This window comes from Stomoxys calcitrans, chromosome 1 (genome assembly GCF_963082655.1).
Source record: "Stomoxys calcitrans chromosome 1, idStoCalc2.1, whole genome shotgun sequence".
Taxonomy (NCBI): Eukaryota; Metazoa; Arthropoda; class Insecta; order Diptera; family Muscidae; genus Stomoxys; species Stomoxys calcitrans.
The window spans coordinates 173,052,839-173,072,445 of record NC_081552.1 but is presented as its reverse complement, the minus strand read 5'-3'; the positions used below and the strand labels follow the sequence as shown (position 1 = coordinate 173,072,445).

At 39.8% G+C, this 19,607-nt stretch overlaps 1 protein-coding gene across 4 annotated transcripts in view; it reads right to left on the bottom strand.

The window, feature by feature from the left end:
* Positions 1-19,607, bottom strand: part of LOC106081529 (uncharacterized) — a 500,989-nt gene that overhangs the window by 137,254 nt on the left and 344,128 nt on the right. For all 4 annotated transcript variants that reach the window (XM_059370920.1, XM_059370925.1, XM_059370921.1 and 1 more), the window contains exons 12-13: positions 19,250-19,591; positions 567-743 (exon numbers count right to left, since the gene is read on the bottom strand). In XM_059370920.1, the coding sequence (XP_059226903.1) occupies positions 567-743; positions 19,250-19,591 (519 nt within the window). The remainder of the gene's footprint in view (positions 1-566; positions 744-19,249; positions 19,592-19,607) is intronic.

Sequence of the window (19,607 nt, the reverse complement as noted above, 5' to 3'; positions counted from 1 at the left end):
TTTTTTTTTGGTGTAATTATTGGCAACTATTCAAATGCTTCCAATATAATAAATGGTCATTCATCTTTCATTTGACCGATAGTTTATATGTTATGCTTGGCTGCTATTTTGACAAAATATTTGATTGATATTGATATTCGGGGTTACACACTTCGCAAATAGAGAAGACGACAGACATTTTTTCTGGCAATTCATTAGAGTATGTTTTTTTTTTTTTGTTTGTTAATTGGTTTTTCTTTGCTTGCAGCCGTAACGCCACTGATGATGTCAAATCGATAATAGATTCACGAGAAAAAACACAACAAGTGCTAATAATTTCTGTTTCTAGTATATCATAAATAATAATGAAAAACATTTCACATTTCGCAATTTCCCATGAAGACCCACGCAGTACAAGGCAAAAAATTGAGGGACCAAGTTAATACATTTTCACAGTATTTAAAAAGAAACTTGGCTATATTCACTGGGCAATATAATACACTTGCCTTATGGCCAGAGTTCTCTTCGTTCACTGTTTGGAGATTGCTTAAAACTTTATTTGGTTTGTCATTCCTGATTGAACTCACCTCTTCATTTTGACTCATGATCGTCTCCAGAATAGTTTCAACTTCACGCTTTTCCGTTATATGCGTTGTCCAATTTTCAAAACTTGTTGTTACATCGAACTGTTGCTTACTGAAACCATTGAGGATATCTTCGACAGCATTCACAGATGGTTTTGTATCGAGATACGGATCCAATATCTATTCCAAAAACACCAGCAGCAAAAAAGCGGCGTCAAAAAAAACAGAGAAAGAAACACAGAAAAAGAAAATTTTTAAAAATTATTGAAAATCCGTCAATGCGTTAGTAGAGATGTTTATGGGATGCGAGTACGCAGTCGAATAAAGAGGATGGCCGGCTATTTGGCGGTTTAGCTAGCTGGCTGGCTGGTTACTTGGTTGGCAAAGCAGGCGACAGAAATAGATGGAGAGACCCCAACAAAAGATCGGAGGATGAACAAAAACACGGCTGAGTATAATACATTGAATATGAGCGTTTGTGTTTTGCTTTTCTATTTGGTTTGTGAGTTTTCTTTTTTTTTCTTTTTTGTTGCGTTAAAAGCATAAACTTTTTCCAATAAAACAACTGAAGAACATGGGTTTTTTAGTGTGCAAAATACTGAGAAAATCCAAACAGAAAATCAAAACAAAATCACCCCATTGACACCCTACAAAGGATGGGTGAGTGAATGTTGATTTTGCTTTTTGTTTTTGTAAACAAATAAACAAAGTGTTTTCACTTATTCACAAACATAAAAATATAGTTAGTTTATTTGCTTGTATTTAATAGCACTATTTCATATAAATAAAACTAAAAGAGATGCGATGATAAGAACGATAATGATATAATTTTTACTTCATGGATTTTAAGTGTATATTTTTCGCAAATTTGCCTTAATTGACTCATGAACAGAAAGTGAAGTGGGGAGACGAAATAAAACTGTATTTAAGATTTGCGGATTTGCTGCTCCTTCCTAAATGTAGTGTTTATAGTCTTGCAATGATTACATTAAAGGCTAGACTGATATAAATATAGTTATTATTATGGCCTTTTAAAATATTCCAAAAAAAATAAAAACAAGTAAAAGGCATTAAGTTCGGCCGGATCGAACTTTGGATACCCACCACCTCGGGTATATATGTAAACCCCCTTTCGTCACTATCCGGTGAAAATTGGATAACTTATGCACCCAAATTCGGCACGGAAATTGAATGGTCTTATATATATAAGTCACTGTTGAATTTTGTATTTCAAATTTCAACAAAATCGGGTAATAAATAAAGATTTTATGGGCTTCAGACCAATTATTGGCAGATCGTTCTATATGACAGCTATATCTGAATGCAGTCCGATCTTTACCATAAGTGGGTTAGATGGCGGGTGGCCTACAACTACTTACTGTTTCGAATTTCAGCGAAATTGGATGAAAAATAAAGCTTTTATGGACTTCATGCTCTTAATCAGGAGATCGATCTGTATGGCAGCTATATCTAAATATGGTTTGGATCGGACTATATTTAGATATAGCTGGAACGGATGTCGGGAGACCTAAAACTACCCACTGTTTCAAATTTCACCAAAATCGGATAAAGAATAAATCTTTTATGGGCCTCAGATCCTTTATCGGAAGATCGGTTTATATGGCAGCTATATCTAATTATAGTCCGACCTCAACCATATTTAGGTCCTATGTTGAGAAGCTCAAACCAACTCACTGTTTCAAATTTCAGCGAAATCGGGTAATAAATAAAGCTTTTATGGGCTGCAGATCCTTAATCGGCAGATCGGTCTATATGGCAACTATATCTAAATATAGTCCGATCTGAACCATGTTTAGGTCAGATGTCGGAAGGCTTAAATTCAGGCCCTTAATCGGGAGATCGGTCTATATGGCAGCAATATCTTAATATAGTCCGATCTAAACTATATTTGGGTCATATGTCGGGAAGCCTTACGCTACACACTGCAAAATCGGATAAAAAATAAAACATTTAAACAACATTTTTATATGGTCCGATTTGGCCCGTTCAAGAACCTAACTAGCGTGCATCATAAAGACTATCATTGCCAAATTTCAGCACAATATCTTAATTTTTAAAGGCTGTAGAGTAAAAACAACAGACGGACGGACAGACACACGGACATCGCTATATCGTCTTAGAATTTTACGACGATCCGAAATGTATATACTTTTTAGGGTCGGATTGATATTTCTATCCTACGATGGTTAGTATAAAAGATTTGAAGACAAGGACGGTCTGGTAAAGAATATTTTTAATGCATATCCTTAAAATTTTGACAAAAAGCTTCCATCCGGTACATTGGTTGTACGGTATTTCAATGGTGTCATCCACAATTCCATATAAATAGCCATTTCTGTAGAGAAAAATAAGCTCATTGTAGAAAGTAACACCAATGCACACCGCCAGATATTGGAAAGTTCGGATATAAAAGAATGTGGCGAGCTACGTGTCGCCTAGGGTGAATTTTGACACGAGGTTCTCAATCTGACCACAGTTTTCTCAATATAACTCTTTCTGACAGATGTCACTTGACTTATGCTCCATTGATTTGCCATGTCTTATTATATACACAATTAATAGACTTTTTTGGCACGAAAATGGGGCCTCTCGGCTGCAATTCATTCATCCAGCAGCCGAAATAATTTTAAGAACATAATGACAAACGCTTAAACCACGTTTAAACTAATCATGAAATCTAGTTTGTTTTCCCGTTAAAAAACAGCTGACGAGAGCCATTTAGGTTGAAAAAATGGTGCGGCCCCATGCCACTATGGGTATGTATCTAGCCAGTTATCGGCCTGTTGTGCGCTCTAAATGCTGTATCCCCACCTTAGTGTCGGTGTCAGTTAGGCGCAGAAGCCGAACATTGACAGGAAATGGTCAAACTTGTCATATCTTTCTCACATGCTATACCTTCTTACCTCCTTTCAGTAATATCCTCGTTTTCTCACGATCTTATACTCCCAATAGGATTTTCGTTGCCCTACCGACTATTTTGCACGATCCACAGTGTTACACCCACGCCCTTAACTCGGACTGCGTCGACCCGAAAGGCTTCGGTTTAACCAAGTTTATTGACAGCAGTCCAAAGACCTTCATCGCCTGCTCTTTCACTCTCTCTTACTCCGCTATGGCTCGGCACCCGGACGATACGGATCGTGCCATCCAAAGAGGGCGTTAATCTCTTTCTTACACTCCAATACTGTTCGTGACCTTACCGTCCTGGTTGTTATTGGCCTGATCGCCAATTTAGGTTAGGTTAGGTTAGGTTGAAAAGAGGTTCTGTTGATATTAATCCGACCCATGCCACTATGGACATACACCTAATCTAGTAATCGGCTTGTTGTGCCCTCTAAAAACTATAAAGTAGCCTCTAAAAAGAAAATTTTAAGTTAGAAATTCCGTGCTACTTACAAAATCCTTACAAACCGTTTCGCAGTTCCACAATGTTGCATGCGCATTCGTCGCCTACTCCCTTAACTCGGTCTGCGTCGACCCGAAAGGCATCGGGTTAACCAAGTTTATTGACGGCAGTCCTCTGGCCTTCACCGCCAAATCATCTGCCCTTTAATTTCCCCTTACTCCGTTATAGCCCGGCACCCAAACGATGCGGATTTTGCCATCCTCATAGATGGCGTAAATCTCCTTCTTACACTGCAAGACTGTTTGTGACTTTACCGTCCTGGTTGTTATTGCCCTTATGGCAATTTTACTGTCGGTAAAGATGTTAACACTCGACGTCCTCGCGGTAGCACCACACCATTTCACGCATTCCATGATCGCCCGGATCTCCGCCTGCAGGACCTATTGTGGTCAGGCAGTCTAAAACATATCTCAATCCCTGGGTTCTCAATATAGACCCCCAGACTCACTCTGCTATCTAGCTTTTACCCATCCGTGTATCATGATCTTCCAGATGGCAATACTAGGGTTCCGTCCGTGCCGCTTGCAGTAGTGTGCCTTCCTTCCAGGTTTTGCCCATCGCCAATTTACTACACACTGCCTCATCTTCCAGATGGGACGGAATATCAAAGTACCGTCAATCCAAGACTGTGCCACTGGCAGCAGTATCTCTCTCTCTCTCTGTCAACCTCAAGTGTCGTCACAGATTTCCGATCGGAAACCTTTTCCATACTTTCCAAGTTTCCTACCGTCGACTTGATTATACCGCAATGGTATGACCTATTCTATATCCATTCTCCTCTCGCCCTAAGTCCCATAGCCGCAATGGGTTTATCTGTATGTTTATGGATCGGATATCTAGAATAGTGTCCAGTGCTTCAGTGCGTGGTTTCCGTCGCTCCGCCAATGCCAAGACAACATGTTCTCTGAACCTATTGTATTATCCTTAAGTTGCACTTTTTCTCCATCGCAAAACACCAAACTACTGAGGCGTAAGTAAGTATAAGTCTAATCATCCTTAGAGCCAGTAGATTATGCTCGAATTCAGGCAAAATTTCCATCCTACGGCCCGTCTAAATTGTGTCCAACATCTGCGAGTTTTCTTGGTATTTTTCTTGAATGCGACACTTCTAATTCAGTTTCCTGTCCAAGATCACTCTTTAGTATTTAGGGCAGGTTGGGTAAGGTTTAAGTGACAGACTGCCATCAGACTCACACGTTTTCGTCCAGATCGCTTTAAAAAGCCAAATAACTTGCGAATGTTCCCATCCGCTAAATCAGACAGGTTCTCAAAGAAATGAGAACCTAAAGTGGAACTCCTTCTGACCCACACACAGAAGATGTTGTATAGTCTCTTTTTCTTCAATGTCCTCACAGCTTCTGCAAAAGTCGTTGCTGGAAACCTTCAGTATGTTAGCATGATTTCCGATTAGACAGTGACCTGTCATGTCGGACACAATGACCGGGACGTCTGCTCTAGCCAGTGACAGCAAAGCGGTAGACCTCTTCAAGTCTAGATTAAGCCACATAGTCTTCGAATGCTCACAAACCCCTTTTTGTGACCATTTATCCTTCGGGCCTGGTCCTGAAACTTTGCTTACATGTCGTTCGAGGCATACCCACAGATTCCAGTGTCCCTGGAGTGTGTAAGGTAGTTCCTAGAACAGGTGAATTTTAAATTGTTCAGCCTTCTCTTGGAGAGATTTGCGCCTGTCGAGGGCGGTTTTTGTGTTCAGAAATACGTTCGCCAGGGATTAAATGGCTGTCTGAGAAGATATGACGATTGGAATTACAATCCTAAGTATTTAACTTTATCAGATATTGAAATCGTTCTTTTGAGGTAACGTGGTGCGCCAATTGGCCCATCTTCGTCTTCCTCAATCCCGGCAACCAGTTGTACGTACCGGATTGACCCGATGGAGCCATTCATCGGCTAGGGCTTCCGCCTCAGTGTATAACACACTGATACAACGACAACCTTTGTCTTACTCATGAACAGGCAGATTTCCGTCTTCTCTGGGTTCTTATTGAGACCCAAGAAGACCTTTTTGACCGTTCTACATATCAGATTCAGATCTTTATCCCTTAGAAGTATTATAACATCGTCTGCATAGCAAATGGGTTCAAATAGTGGTCACCCATAGGATTGGCTATAAAATGCCCCCCTGTGGCGTGCCCTGTACCACTTTCACCCTTTTATTTATGTCATGGGACGCACAATTTATCCACCTGTTCCTTAGCATACGGTTTATCCAGTCTCTTAGGACCCGGTTCACTCGGTACTGGTCTAAAAATTGGATTAGTGTGTTGGTCGGCACATCTTTAAAAGCCCTCTCTATGTCAATGCATATTGCGAATGTGTACATCTTGGCATCGAAGCATTCATCTATTTTATGCACAACCTCGTGCAGGGCACCCTTCACCGGTTTTCCATTAACATAGGCATGCAGTTTAAATATACAAGGGTTGCGTTTTATATTTCGGGATTAGAGAACACAAAAACAAATAATTATCATCGAAAATCTCTTTATTGTTTTTAAAAATATTCGCCATTAAGATCTATAATCTTTTGAATGTGTTTGAACCAATTATCGAAGCACTTTTCGAAACACTCTCCGAAACACGCATTCTGAACGCATGAACCGCTTCTTTAGGTGTCGTTAGGTTACATACGGGGATGAAAAGAAGTCATTCGGTGGTAAGTCAGGACTATACGGCGGATGTCTCATCAAGTCGATGTTTTGAGTGCCCAAAAATGAAGTTGTTTCGTATTTTTGGAGCCTATCTTTCGACCAATCGACAGGAGCCTTTTATTGAGCTATAGACAAATTGTGTGGGATCCAACGCGAACAAAATTTTTTATCGGTCAAATGCTCATGCAATATTGAATGTATGCTGGTCCCACTAATGCCTAAAGTTGTCTCAATCTCACGATAGGTCACATGACTATCTTGCAATATCAGTTGGCGTATACCATCAATGGTTTTTGGAATAACAACTGCTTTTGGACGAATTTCACTAAATTCGTCTTGGAGTGAACTTCGAGCTTGGTTGGATTCACCATGCCATCGATAAACACTGGTTCTTGATGGAGCTTCATCGCCATAAATTGAATTAAGTTCATCGATGTTACTCCTCGTCGAAAGTTGTAAAAAATAATCGCGATCTAATTCCATTTTTTTGGGCGAGATGAATCTTTTAAGTTATTGTAAACAGCACAAATAGCGCTCGTATGTCAAAACGTTTTGAGTCCGTGTAACCTCATAAATGCCAAGCTTAACGATTGAGCTGTCAATTGGCAGATTGCAACACAAGGGTTGTCCAATCCCGAAATATAATAAGCTCTCGAAATATGATAAGCTTTCGATCAGCCTCATTATTCCGAGGTCCCGGTGTCTCCGTGAATTCCATTGTATTCAGTGAAGAATGCGTTTTTATCAAAAGCCTCAACATGTCCTCCGTTGTTTTTGCTTTCACTCTCATGTCGTCTTCTAACGTTTCACTTTGGACATGGGTGTTTGAGAGAAACTTTTTCATCATGGCGGCATCATTAACACGATTGACCTGTTCTCATTGAAATTGTCCTCATTGTCTTCTATGGTTGGACAATCTAAATTATCTTGTCCAAATCTTCTTTTGAGTAGCCTTCCGAGTTTTGTCTAGTTGGGTTTCAACTTATTCCGGAAACTTAACGGATTCGGCGCTAGCCGTGCTAATAATAATTGGTACTACCCCATGAAATGTGGTGAGAGTTTACATCTGGGGAAATATGTAATTTAAATTTATATGACGATAACGCAGATCCTCAGTAGCTCATATGGTTCAGTCCAGTAATTTATTCCCGGTCGTCCATGGCTTCTGAATTAAGGCCATATGCATCTTGCCCTTGCTGATTTTCTCCATCAGAGCGGAGTAGATATCTCGCTCCAGTGGAGGTTTATCTGGATGACCTCAATCATTGTCCTTCAGTAAATGGGCTTCTTGGGACTAATTGATGGTCTCATCGTCGGCTCCCTTAATACATGGATCTTTGCCTATCTTTGTCTTCCGAATCTTGAGAAAGTCGTTGATCGTTCCCTGTTTGTTAGACTGTGTAGAGTCTCTCGTCCAAGATAAAGTATCATAATGAGGGTTGGCACTTATGTCTTCTCATTCAGCCGGACCGCCCTTAGATCTTTGAGAAACGTAATCGAATTCAAAAATCGCCTTCTACTGTCTTATCTTTTAACAAAATGGCTAAACAGTTAAAAAAAATCAACTGTTCTGATAGCCGCGCCACAGGATTGTATCCCAAAGCGTTGTAGAATAGACAGGACTAGGACAAAAAAGGGACAAACAATCAAATTCAAGCCTCCCACCAATATGAATGAAATGATTTCACATCATTGGGACATTAAACGTTACAATAAAGACAAAAATATTTATCGTTATACTGTTTATAACTAATTTGATATATCGATATTTCTTTCATTCCTGCTCTACGGGTCAATAAGCCAGTTGACTTTTGCAATGTAGAGTGAATCGAATTCGTCGTTTTATGAAACTTTTCAATTGCATGCGATGCGATTGCAATAAATAAAGGCCTATATTCGGCAGCTTGGCGTTCGTTTATTGCTTCTTTAATTTTCCGCCTTCTGTTTGTTTATGCCACAGAAACAGAGAGTTGGAAAAATGGGGAACATGCATTTCTTCGCCATGGTTCTGCTTGTATTTCCTTCGAACTTTTGGTTTTACTTTAGCAGAGATTTTTGTGGAGTTTAAAAATATTTATGCTAACACGCCAAAACATTGAGGCAATGGTTTAGTGCTAACTAAGAAATAAAAAAAAAGAGTTTTAAATTTTGTAGCTATTTTTAGATTTGTTGGGATTTAAAGAGAAGCCCCAAAACGAAAAGCATCAACATATGCCGTCAATGGTTGTTGCGATGTGTGTTACTCGAACTTTTCATTTACTCTGTATTAGGGTTTCTATTTCATTGAGAGGAGTTTCGCCATGGTTTTCTTATATTTTTGCATTAAGATACCATATTTTTGTAATAAAAGCAAACAAAAGTGAAATTTATTTCCACAACAAAGAAAGCTTTTTTATTTATCTGATAAAATAGAGTTTTGTGGCTCATTATGATTTATGGCCTTGATATTTAGATATAACATGCTCTATGCGTGCCTATATTTCAAATCTCGTTCAGAAGCCTATTAACACCCTTGTTTTGAATGCGCAATGTAAACTTATAACACAGCAAACTCCGCTTGAGACTTAGTTCGAAAGACTTTATCATGATGAGCCCATGCAGTTTTTTCTGTCCATTAAACATTAAGAAAAAATTAGTCGAATTAATTAGTTTAGGTTTAGAAAAACCAGTTCGTAGATCAATTTCGAATCACAAAATTCATAAAACTATCAATTCAAAATAATTTTTATACCCACCACCATAGGATAGGGATATACTAATTTAGTCATTCCGTTTGTAACACCTCGAAATATTGATCTCCGACTCCATAAAGTTTATATATTCTGGATGTTCTCCATATTCTGAGTCTATCTATTGTAGCAATGTCCGTCCGTCCTTCCGCCTGCTAAAGCTAACCGCTTGAAATTTTGCATAGATACTCCTTATTGATGTAAGTCGTTGGGGATTGCAAATGGGCCATATCGGTTCAGATTTGGATACAGCCCCATAAAAACCGATCCCCGGATATGACTTTTTAAAAGCCTGAATTTTCATCCGATTTGGCTGAAATTTGAAACAAAGACTTGAGCTGGGACTTTCAACATCCATGCCAAGTATGATACGAATTTGTCTTTAAATAGATATAGCCTCCATATAAACCGATCCCCGGATTTGAATTCTTGAGCCCTCAGAAGCCTCAATTTTCACATGATTTGGCTGAAATTCAGCCCAAAACCCTATCGATATGACTTTCTGAGACAAAAACAAGTAAAAATGTTCTAAGTTCGGCCGGGCCGAATCTGGGGAACCCACCACCATGGATTATGCTAAAATATGACAGCTATATCTGGTAATAGACCAATTTGGAGCGTACTTGACGTAGTAGTTGGAAGTCAACGGAACACTATGTGCAAAATTTCAAAATGGCTTCCAGAGGCTCACGAATTCAAATCGGGAGATCGATTTAGAGGGAGCTATATCAGGTTATACACCGATTTAGACCGTACTTGGCACAGTAGTTGGGAGTCATAGCTGAACACCATGTCCAATATTTCAGCCATATCGGATGAAAATTGAGGCTTCCAGAGGCTCAAGAAGTCAAATCGGGAGATCGGTTTATATGGAAGCTATATCATGTTCTTGACCGATTTGGACTGTACTTGACGCAGTTGTTGAGAGTCATAACAGAACACTTCGAGCAAAATTTCAGCCAAATCGAGCTAATATGGCTGATTCCAGGGGCTCAAAATTGTCAATTTTCCAGTGGCTCAAAAAGTCAAATCGTGAAATGGGTTTATATGGGAATTATCTCAAGTTCTTGACCGATTTGGACTGTACTTGACGCAATTGTTGAGAGTCATAACAAAACACTACGTGCAAAATTTCAGCCAAATCGGTCTAAAATTGCGGATTCCAGGGGCTCAAACTTGTCAATTTTCCAGTGGCTCAAAAAGTCAAATCGGGAGATGGGTTTATATGGGTGCTATATAAGGTTGTAGACCGATTTAGACCATACTTGGCACAGTTTTAAGAACAGGAACAGAACACTATGTGCAAAATTTCAACCAAATCGGACAAAATTGGCGGCTTCAAATTGGCAGATCGGTTTTTATGGGAGCTATATCCAAATCTGAACCGATATGGCTTATTTTCAATCCCCGACGACCTACGTCAAAATTAAGTATCTATGTAAAATTTCATGCAGCTAACTTTACGCATTCGACCGCTATAGTGATTTCAACAGACGAACGGACATGGCTTGTTCAACTTAGAAAGTCAAGACGATCAAGAATATATATATACTTTATGGGGTCCTAGATCAATATTTCCAGGTGTTATAAAAGGAATGACTAGATTAGTATACCCCCATCCTATGGTAATGGGTATAACAATTCAAATACAAACTCAGTTGGGTATCCAAATTTCGGCCCGGCCTAACTTAGTACGCTTTTCTTGTTTGTTTGTTTTGGTAGTCACCACCATAGGATGGGAGTATATTCTTTTAGTCATTCCATTTGCAACACTTCGAAATATCTATTTCAGACCTTACAAAATATATATATTTCTGATAGTCGTAAAATTCTATGGTGATTTCACGATGTCCGTGTGTCAGTCCGTCTTTCCGTCAGTTGTTATCACGCTACAGTCTTTAAAAATTGAGATATTGAGTTGTAATTTTGCACAGACTCGTATTTCTTCTATACGCAGGTTATGTTCTTGAATAGACAAAATCGGACTATATTTGGATATAGCTGTCAGGTAGACCGATCTGGCAATTTGGGGTCTTAAGACTATAACGGGCGCATTTTTTGTCCGATTTTGCTAAAATTTGAAACAAGGAGTTGTACCAGGGGCCCCGATTTTCAAACCGAATTTGGCTCATATCGGACCATATTTACATATAGCTGCCATATAGACCGATATGTCGGTTTAGAGCCTTAAGCCCGTTACAGACGCATTTATTAACCGATTTCGATGAAATTAGAAACTGTGAGTTCTTTTAAGCCTCGATATTCGACTCAAATATGGTTCAGATTGGACTATATATAGTTATAGCTGCGTTATAGCGGAAATTTTAAATTGTGAGTTGATTAAAGCCTCCCAATATACGACTCATATATGGTACAGATCGGTCTTTATTCAGAAATATCTGCCATACAGGCCGATCTAGCGATTAAGAGTCTTAAACCCATAAAAGCTGCATTTATTACCCAATTTCACTGGAATTTGACACAGTGACTTGTATTAAGCCTACAGTCATCCGACCGTCATATGGTCCAGATCAAACTATATTTAGATATAGCTATCATATAGACCGATCTTCCAATCTAGGGTTTTAATTTCATAAAAGGCGGATTTGTTGCCCGATTTCGCTGAAACTATGACTTGTATAAGATTTCTCGGGATCTGAATCAAATATGTTCCAGACTAGCTCCTATTTGCATGTTACTATGATTATGGTAGTGGAGTTGTTATCAAAGAGAATGGTTAACACAACCATGGTGGTGGGTATCCAAAGTACGGCACGGCCGAACTTAACACGTTTTTATTTGTTTTTTTTTTTTTTTTTCATGCAGCTTTTTACATGCTATTCTACAGAAAACCAGAATGAATCGCTCCAAATTTTCAACACATGTTAGCTACCGAAGAGATTTCTTATTTGCATTTGCGAAAAGAAACAATGGTATATTTTCTTGCAGATATTTTTAAATTTATTGGTTCTCGCTTCACATATGGTCAATAACATATGGCCCTAAAGTAGCAACAAGGATTTCCATAAAAATACACCACCCTACTCTCGTTAATAAAAGAAACGATTATTGTAAAATGAATATACCAAAAGGTTCATTTTATTTTATACACCATCCTTAATAGCCCGGAAGCGAGAGCAACTAAAGGTAAACGCCCAAGTAATGGAATTCATTCAGACAAAGTAACACATTTTGTGTGGCTCCAGTGAATTTGAAAAATGTGTTTCGAAATTACCTCACGCACATGAGTAAACGCCTATGCCCCTTTCGCAAAACACCCGGAAGACATTCGAAATACGAGATCACTGTAGGTCGAAGAATGGCTGAATGGCATTTTATATTGACCACTGTTTATAATGAATCATTAGAGATTCAAATTTTCTAATTAAAGTGTTGAAAAAATTAGGTTGGTAAATAAATTATGCCGAGAAGGCAAGATAAAATGAGCAAAGGCAAGATATGAATCATCAGTTTTTCTGGTTTTTTACCTTAGGGTTGGTAACCTCTTTGTTCCAGGGAAATTTGTCATCTGAGAATGTTTAAAGACCAAGAATAATTCTCTGACAACAACAAAGACCGTGCAGGGGCCGCAAATGTCTGTCTGCAATCGGACTCACTGGATATTTTAGTCCTTTGTGATACAACAGGAACTATAGAAGGAAGATCTTTCAAGTTCCTACTGTTAAACCCCTCAGCTTGCTTTCCAACAGCCTAATAACTTGCTTATGTTCAAATCCGCTAATTCAGATAAGTCCTCAATGCAATAAAAACCAAAAGTGGACGTTCCTCTCGCCGGTGCATGGCAGGCGAACTGCGAATGTTTTATTGTTTCCTCGACGTTCTTGCAGCTCCTGCAGAAGTCGTTACTTACATCTTTCAGCCTATCAACTTGTATTCCGACCAGACAGTGAGCTGTCAAAACCTATCCAACGACGCACAGTGGGTTAGAACCGAAAAAAACTATAACAAGTAAAAGCGTGATAAGTTCGGCCGGGTCGAATCTTGGGTACCCATCACCATGGATTGCGTTAAAAATTTACCCTTATTAACTGAGTTTATATTTCAATTATTTTGGTCTCAAGAAGTCATATCGGTATGTCGGAACTTAGGGAGGCCTATATCACCATATTTACCGATTCAGATAAAACTTGGAACTGATGTTGTAAGTCGTAAGATCGGGTTTGGGCAAAATTCAGCAAAATCAGGTGAAGATTTAGCCTTCTAAGGGCTGAAGAAGTCAAATCCTGGGGTCGGTTTATATGGGGGCTATATCTCTTTATAGAGAGATTTTGATCATACTTGGCATGGATGTTGAAAGTAATAACACAAGTCTTTGTTCCAAATTTCAGCGAAATCGGATGAAAATTGAGGTTTCTAGGGGCTCAAGAAGTCAAATCGGGGGATCGGTTTATATGGGGGTTAAATCTGTTTATAAACCGATTCAAATCATACTTGGCATGGATGTTGAAAGTTATAACTCAAGTCTTTGCTCCAAATTTCAGTCAAATGGGATAAACATTGAGGCTTATAAGGGCTCAGGAAGTCAAATCCGGGGATCGGTTTATATGGGGCTATATATGTTTATAGACCGATCGGAACATACTTGGCATGGATGTTGGATACCATAATTCAAGTCTTTGTTTCAAATTTTAGCCAAATCGGATGAAAATTAAAGCTTATAAGGGCTCAAGAATTCAAATCGAGGGATCGATTCATGTGGAGGCTATATGCAAATCTGAACCGAATTGGGTCATTTGCAATCCCCAACGAACTACATCAATTAGAAGTATATGTGCAAAATTTCATATGGATAGCTTTACGCGGTCGACCCCTTACGTGATATCGACAGACGGACGGACATGGCTAGATCGACTCAGAATGTCGAGACGATCAAGAATATATATATACTTTATGGGGTCCTAGATCAATATTTCGAGGTGTTACAAACGGAATGACTATATTAGTATACCCCCATCCTATGGTGGTGGGTATAAAAATATGTCATTTAGGAACGGATAGAGATAACTCTTTGATATTTGATAAAACTGAAGTGTTATGGAGATCATGTCCAAAACATTAAGGCATCAGGTGGTCCGGGCGCCTCTCGGCTTGTGGTAAGATTTGCAATTTTACTGTATAGTGCTCAAAAATCCCCACAAAAAACTTTGCTTGAGGTATACCACTGTTTTCGGAGATATTTGATTTTTTGGGTCTCCTATCCTCACGGCAGTGGTAGCAGCAATTTATCCATCCTTAATCTCCAGGGGCACTATGTTAAGCAATAAAGGGATGCATCTGGAGGGGGAAGTCCCCATGTTTGTTTTTTCCTCCAGTTAGTTGTCATCATGCTCTAGTCTAGGGGCAGCAGGCCTTCGCCGTCGAGAGCTTTTCTAACGGTCGTTCACTGGTTGTTACGCAACGTGCCTTCTGTGCTCGATTTGAAATTCTACCTCACAGACTCATACGGCTAGGAACGAGTCTGTGAGGTAGTTCCTCGATTCTGTTATGGGTTGACTCATTTCGAGGGTGTGAAGGTGTCGCTAAACCCAGAAATGGGCCATCAGAACTGCGGAAAATATCGAAAGAGTGAAGCAGTCAGTTGTGCATTCTCCCTTGTGCATTCGCAAACACGCAGCTGCTGTGTGAATTTCTGAGACCACTGTTAGCTGAATTATCTATCAAGACCTTAAATTGCATCCCGATTAATTGGCTGTTGTACAAGAACTAACTGAACGTGACTTTGACTTAGGTGTGTGTCCATAGAGACATCGGGCGGATTTATATCTGCCTTCTCTTTTCAATCTAACCAAACTTAAGGTAGTATTGATGCCTAGTTCCAGCTCCTTTTTAAATGACGTCGATTTTGCGCCAATTCAAACAAGTCTTCAATGAAATAAAAACACAAAGTGTCACCTCTTTTTCCAGCCGGTGCAGGACAGGCGAGCAGCAAATTTTTAATTTTCCCTCTTCCTTGACTTCCTCACTGTTTCTGCCAAAGTAATTTTTTGCAACCTAGCCAATACAGATATCTTAATAATCATTTTTGAATTTTACAGATAAAGGTATCCGTAAAAAACCAAAAATAAATTCTGCCCAAATTTTTTACAAAAATCCCCAAAATACTCATTTTGGACAAAGATAGTTTCCATATCGGCGCTTTTTAGTAAATTTTCTGTGGAGCCTACAAATTTTGTTATGTGCAAAAATTTGTTTGCATCGGTTTAGAGTATATATGGAATAAAAAAAAATAGTCTGCCCAAAAGGGGGATCTGGGCTTTGAAATTTAAGAACTCGAGGGGTTTTTACTATGCTATTATTTGGATAGAAAGCATTAAACAATGGATATTGTCCGGCAAACATCGATTCGGATCATTCCTTGTTGTAGCAAAGGTTCGCACAAGCCTTAGTGTGGCGAAAAAAGTATAAGAAAATAAGTGTACCACAGAACCAATGATTGATCTAGGTAAAGAATGTGTGCCACCTAATCCACGAGGTCCATGAAGCAGTAACACGGCTGAAAAACAATGAGGCAGCAGGAGCCGATGGGTTGCCGGCTAGACTGTTTAAGACAGGAGGCGACACGCTGATAAGGCGTATGCATTTGCTCGTCTGCGCAATTTGGCTAGAAGAACGCATACCCGATGAACTTCTCCGAATCGTTCAATACCAAACGAGGTTTTTAGACAGGCAGACACCTATCGTGAGATCTCTTTTATATGCTGCTAGAGAAGGAATGACACACTACTTACGAGAGAACATATGCTACTTGCCTTTGCCTTGACGACATCGATAGTATAGGCCGGTCACAGGAAGAAGCAAAGGCAGCCTTTGAAAGTACCGAAGGCGAATCAACGAAAGTGGATTTGGAGTGGATTATATCAACTCCCACAAAGCCCTGTAAACCCGAACAGATAAAGAAACAATTTTGAGCTAGTCACTAACTTTCCTCGGCACCGTCGTAACCGAAACAAAAGACACCAGTTTTGAAATAATACGAAGGATAATATTGGCTAACAGATGCTATTTTGGAACTGAGCAAGCAGATGAGGAACAAAGCCACCTCTCGTCAGACAAAAAATACACTATACAAGACACTGATACTACCCGTGCTGTTATATGAATGGGTACCTGCGAAAGCAGATGAGGCAATACTTGGAGTGTTTGAGAGAAAAATTCTTCGTAAAATATATGGACCAGCTAGCGTCCTGTCACTATCGGAACAGGATGGGACGACATCGAAACGGGACCTGACAGACCCTGTGTTGGTAGGTCATCCGGTTGGACTGGGCTCAAGGTGTACTCCACCGGGGAAGGGCGGAACTCTAAAAGTTCTTCGACAGCAACAGCTAGCGAAGCATCTAAGGATGAATGGCCCACACGGCAAGTGTCCAGTGTCCGGAGGAAGAGTGGTTCCACTAATTTATTACCTGCCCCTGGATGCGTACGGAAGGAAGCTCATCATGACAAGATCTAACGAATTTTGTGAGGAAGAACTTCTGGCGGAATCAGGGAACGAGGCTTACGCTTAGTGGGGGAAATTCTGAATCCTGACTATGGTCCGGTTTCTACAGATAAATCTCCACCATTGTAAGGACGCTTCGGCGGCACTAAAGCTCCTCCTGATGGCAGGGGGATTTGACGTGATTCTTATCCAGGAACCATGGGAGTGTGGAGGAATGGTTCGTGGGCTAATAATATCGGAATTTAAACTACTCAAGGGTACGGGGAATGGGAGACACGAGCCTGTATTCATACAAAGAGTAGTTTAATATTATTCTTCTTCCGTCGCTAAGCACTGAAGTTTCAGTAGTAGCCAGCCACGAAATAAAAAAGTTTCATTACTGGCTGGCTTCCCTATATATGGCACACGATTCAGAGATGCCGCCTTCAAACCTTAAGTTGCTGGTTGAAGCCGCTTCTGCAGGGAAGAAGTGCCTCATTGTAAGAATTGATGCTTATGCACATAACCAGATATGGGGAAGTTCGAATGTCAACGAAGAGGGGGAGCTGCATATCGAATATATTATAAGTTGCAATCTGGTGATTTGTAATAACGGGGATAAACTGATCTTTATTACCGGGAACGCCTGTTCTGGATACTACCTTTGTATCGGATGATATAAGCGCAAGAATATGCGACTGGGAAGTGTTGTGAATGACTACAGCTTCTCTGATCATCGTTATTTTAGTTTCAGCCTTGGCAAAAATACTGCAGAAGTAATCCCTCGGCTAAACGGAAGAAAGTCGGATTGGGATTGGAACATAATGGTCAAGCGTATCACGAAGTCCCTGAATGGCTCGTTTGGGTCGGCATGTACAAATGCCAAGCTAAGAGGCAAACAGCGGCCGCCATGGTGGACCCCAGAGCTGGTTGGTCTAAAGAAGGACTGCAGAAAACTCTTAAGCAGAGCGAAAGCCACAAGAGCACCTCACGATTGGGACATCTATAAGGATGAGCTAAGAAAATATTAGGGCAAGCTGAGAAAGGCTCAGAACAAATCCTGGGTAGAATTCTGTTGCTCCGTGGAGGATACATCTGAGGCCTCTAGGCTAAGTAAAATTCTGTCCTCGCGACCTATTACGGTGGGGTATATTTAGAATTCAGAGAATGTATGGACAATGTCTAGTAAGAAAACACTGGAACTACTCGTTGATACGCATTTCCTGGGAAATTCTCCAACGGACAACGTGGCGCCAGAAAATTTTGTCACTGGTAACCATTCGCCGGAGGTCATTAGGGAAATTGTGTCTGAGCCGAAAATCCTTTTGGCGATAAGAAGTTTCGACTCCTTTAAGTCGCTAGGCCCTGATGATGTATCACCGGTTGAATTACAAGCTGTGTCTGATAGGCTGGTTCCTTGGCTTAGGGAGATATACTCTGCATAAATCAGGATGTGGGATGGGGTCATTTGTCATTCTTATTGCTGAAGACTCTTGAGAGGTTGATAGAAACATATCTTAGGGCAAACATCCCTGGAGATCGCCTGTCGCGGCAGCAGCATGCAAAAAGTAAGTTTGTGGATTTGCCCCAGTGAAACAGCTCTTCACGACCTAGTCGGCTACATAGAGGGTTCTCTCGCTGTCATGGAATATACAATGGCAGCATTTCTTGACATTGAAGGTGCTTTCAATCAAAATCCAACGTTTACGACCAAAACTTCCAGCCGACACGAGATAACTTTGAGCACCACACAGGCTGGAACTTTGAGCTCCTCTCTGTGTGGTGTTCACTGATATCATATAGACATGTGGCTACAACTACAACAAGAAGAACCAAAACTTCAATGGAGTGAACAAGTGGAGGGAGACATCTCGAAACTGGGTGTAAGAAATTATAGAAGAATCACGGAAGATCGAGATGCTTGGGCATCTATTCTGCAGAATAAATTTTCTGTAATGGACAATTACAGTAAAAATATAAAAAGCAAGATGTGGCTCGAACCGCCACAGCCAGTTGTTACTTGTTTTTGAACTGACTCATATTTTTAAAAAGATAAATAGTTTATAAGAATTTAATGTTTTTTTTTTTGCAGTATGAATAGACTAGAAATCTTAAAGTACGGATGGCAGATAAGCCTTAAGCAGTAGCAAAATCCAAATTTTGTGCAAATTTAAAACTGAAGCTTTAATTAAAGTACCCAAAAAATTAATTTTTCAACATTTCAAGCAAAAACATAAAATTGACGCGAAATGTCAACATAAACCAATTGCACAGAAAGGCAATAATAACTGGAAATGTAAATAAACAGTCAGCCAAGCCATATACTCTTTAGTCAGAAGCAAATTTTGTTTCTAAATATTGAGAATTCCAATCATTTTGAAAGCATAGTGCATTTCATGGGTTACAAGTTATACTTACCCTCCAGTTCTGGAATCTGGAACCTAAATTCTTTAATTCTGCGAAATTTGTACGCATATTCGTCCAAGTCTCTTGCAAAAATGGTAGTTTCTGTTCATTGGGTGTAAAGGCCAATTGACGCTTCAGATTATCCATTTGGCTGCCAAATTCGTTGGCCTTTTCAAAGAATTCGATAAGGACCGAAACACAGTCGACACGTTTCAGTACCAAATCTTTCAATTCTATCCAATGCTTGTGCAACGATTCGGCCTTGGAGTCAACATCATAGCGCTGCTGGGCACTCAACGATTCCAAATGGGTTTTGATAGATTCCAGCAGTAGATTGATAAGTTCACCTTTTATCTGTTAAAATCGAAAA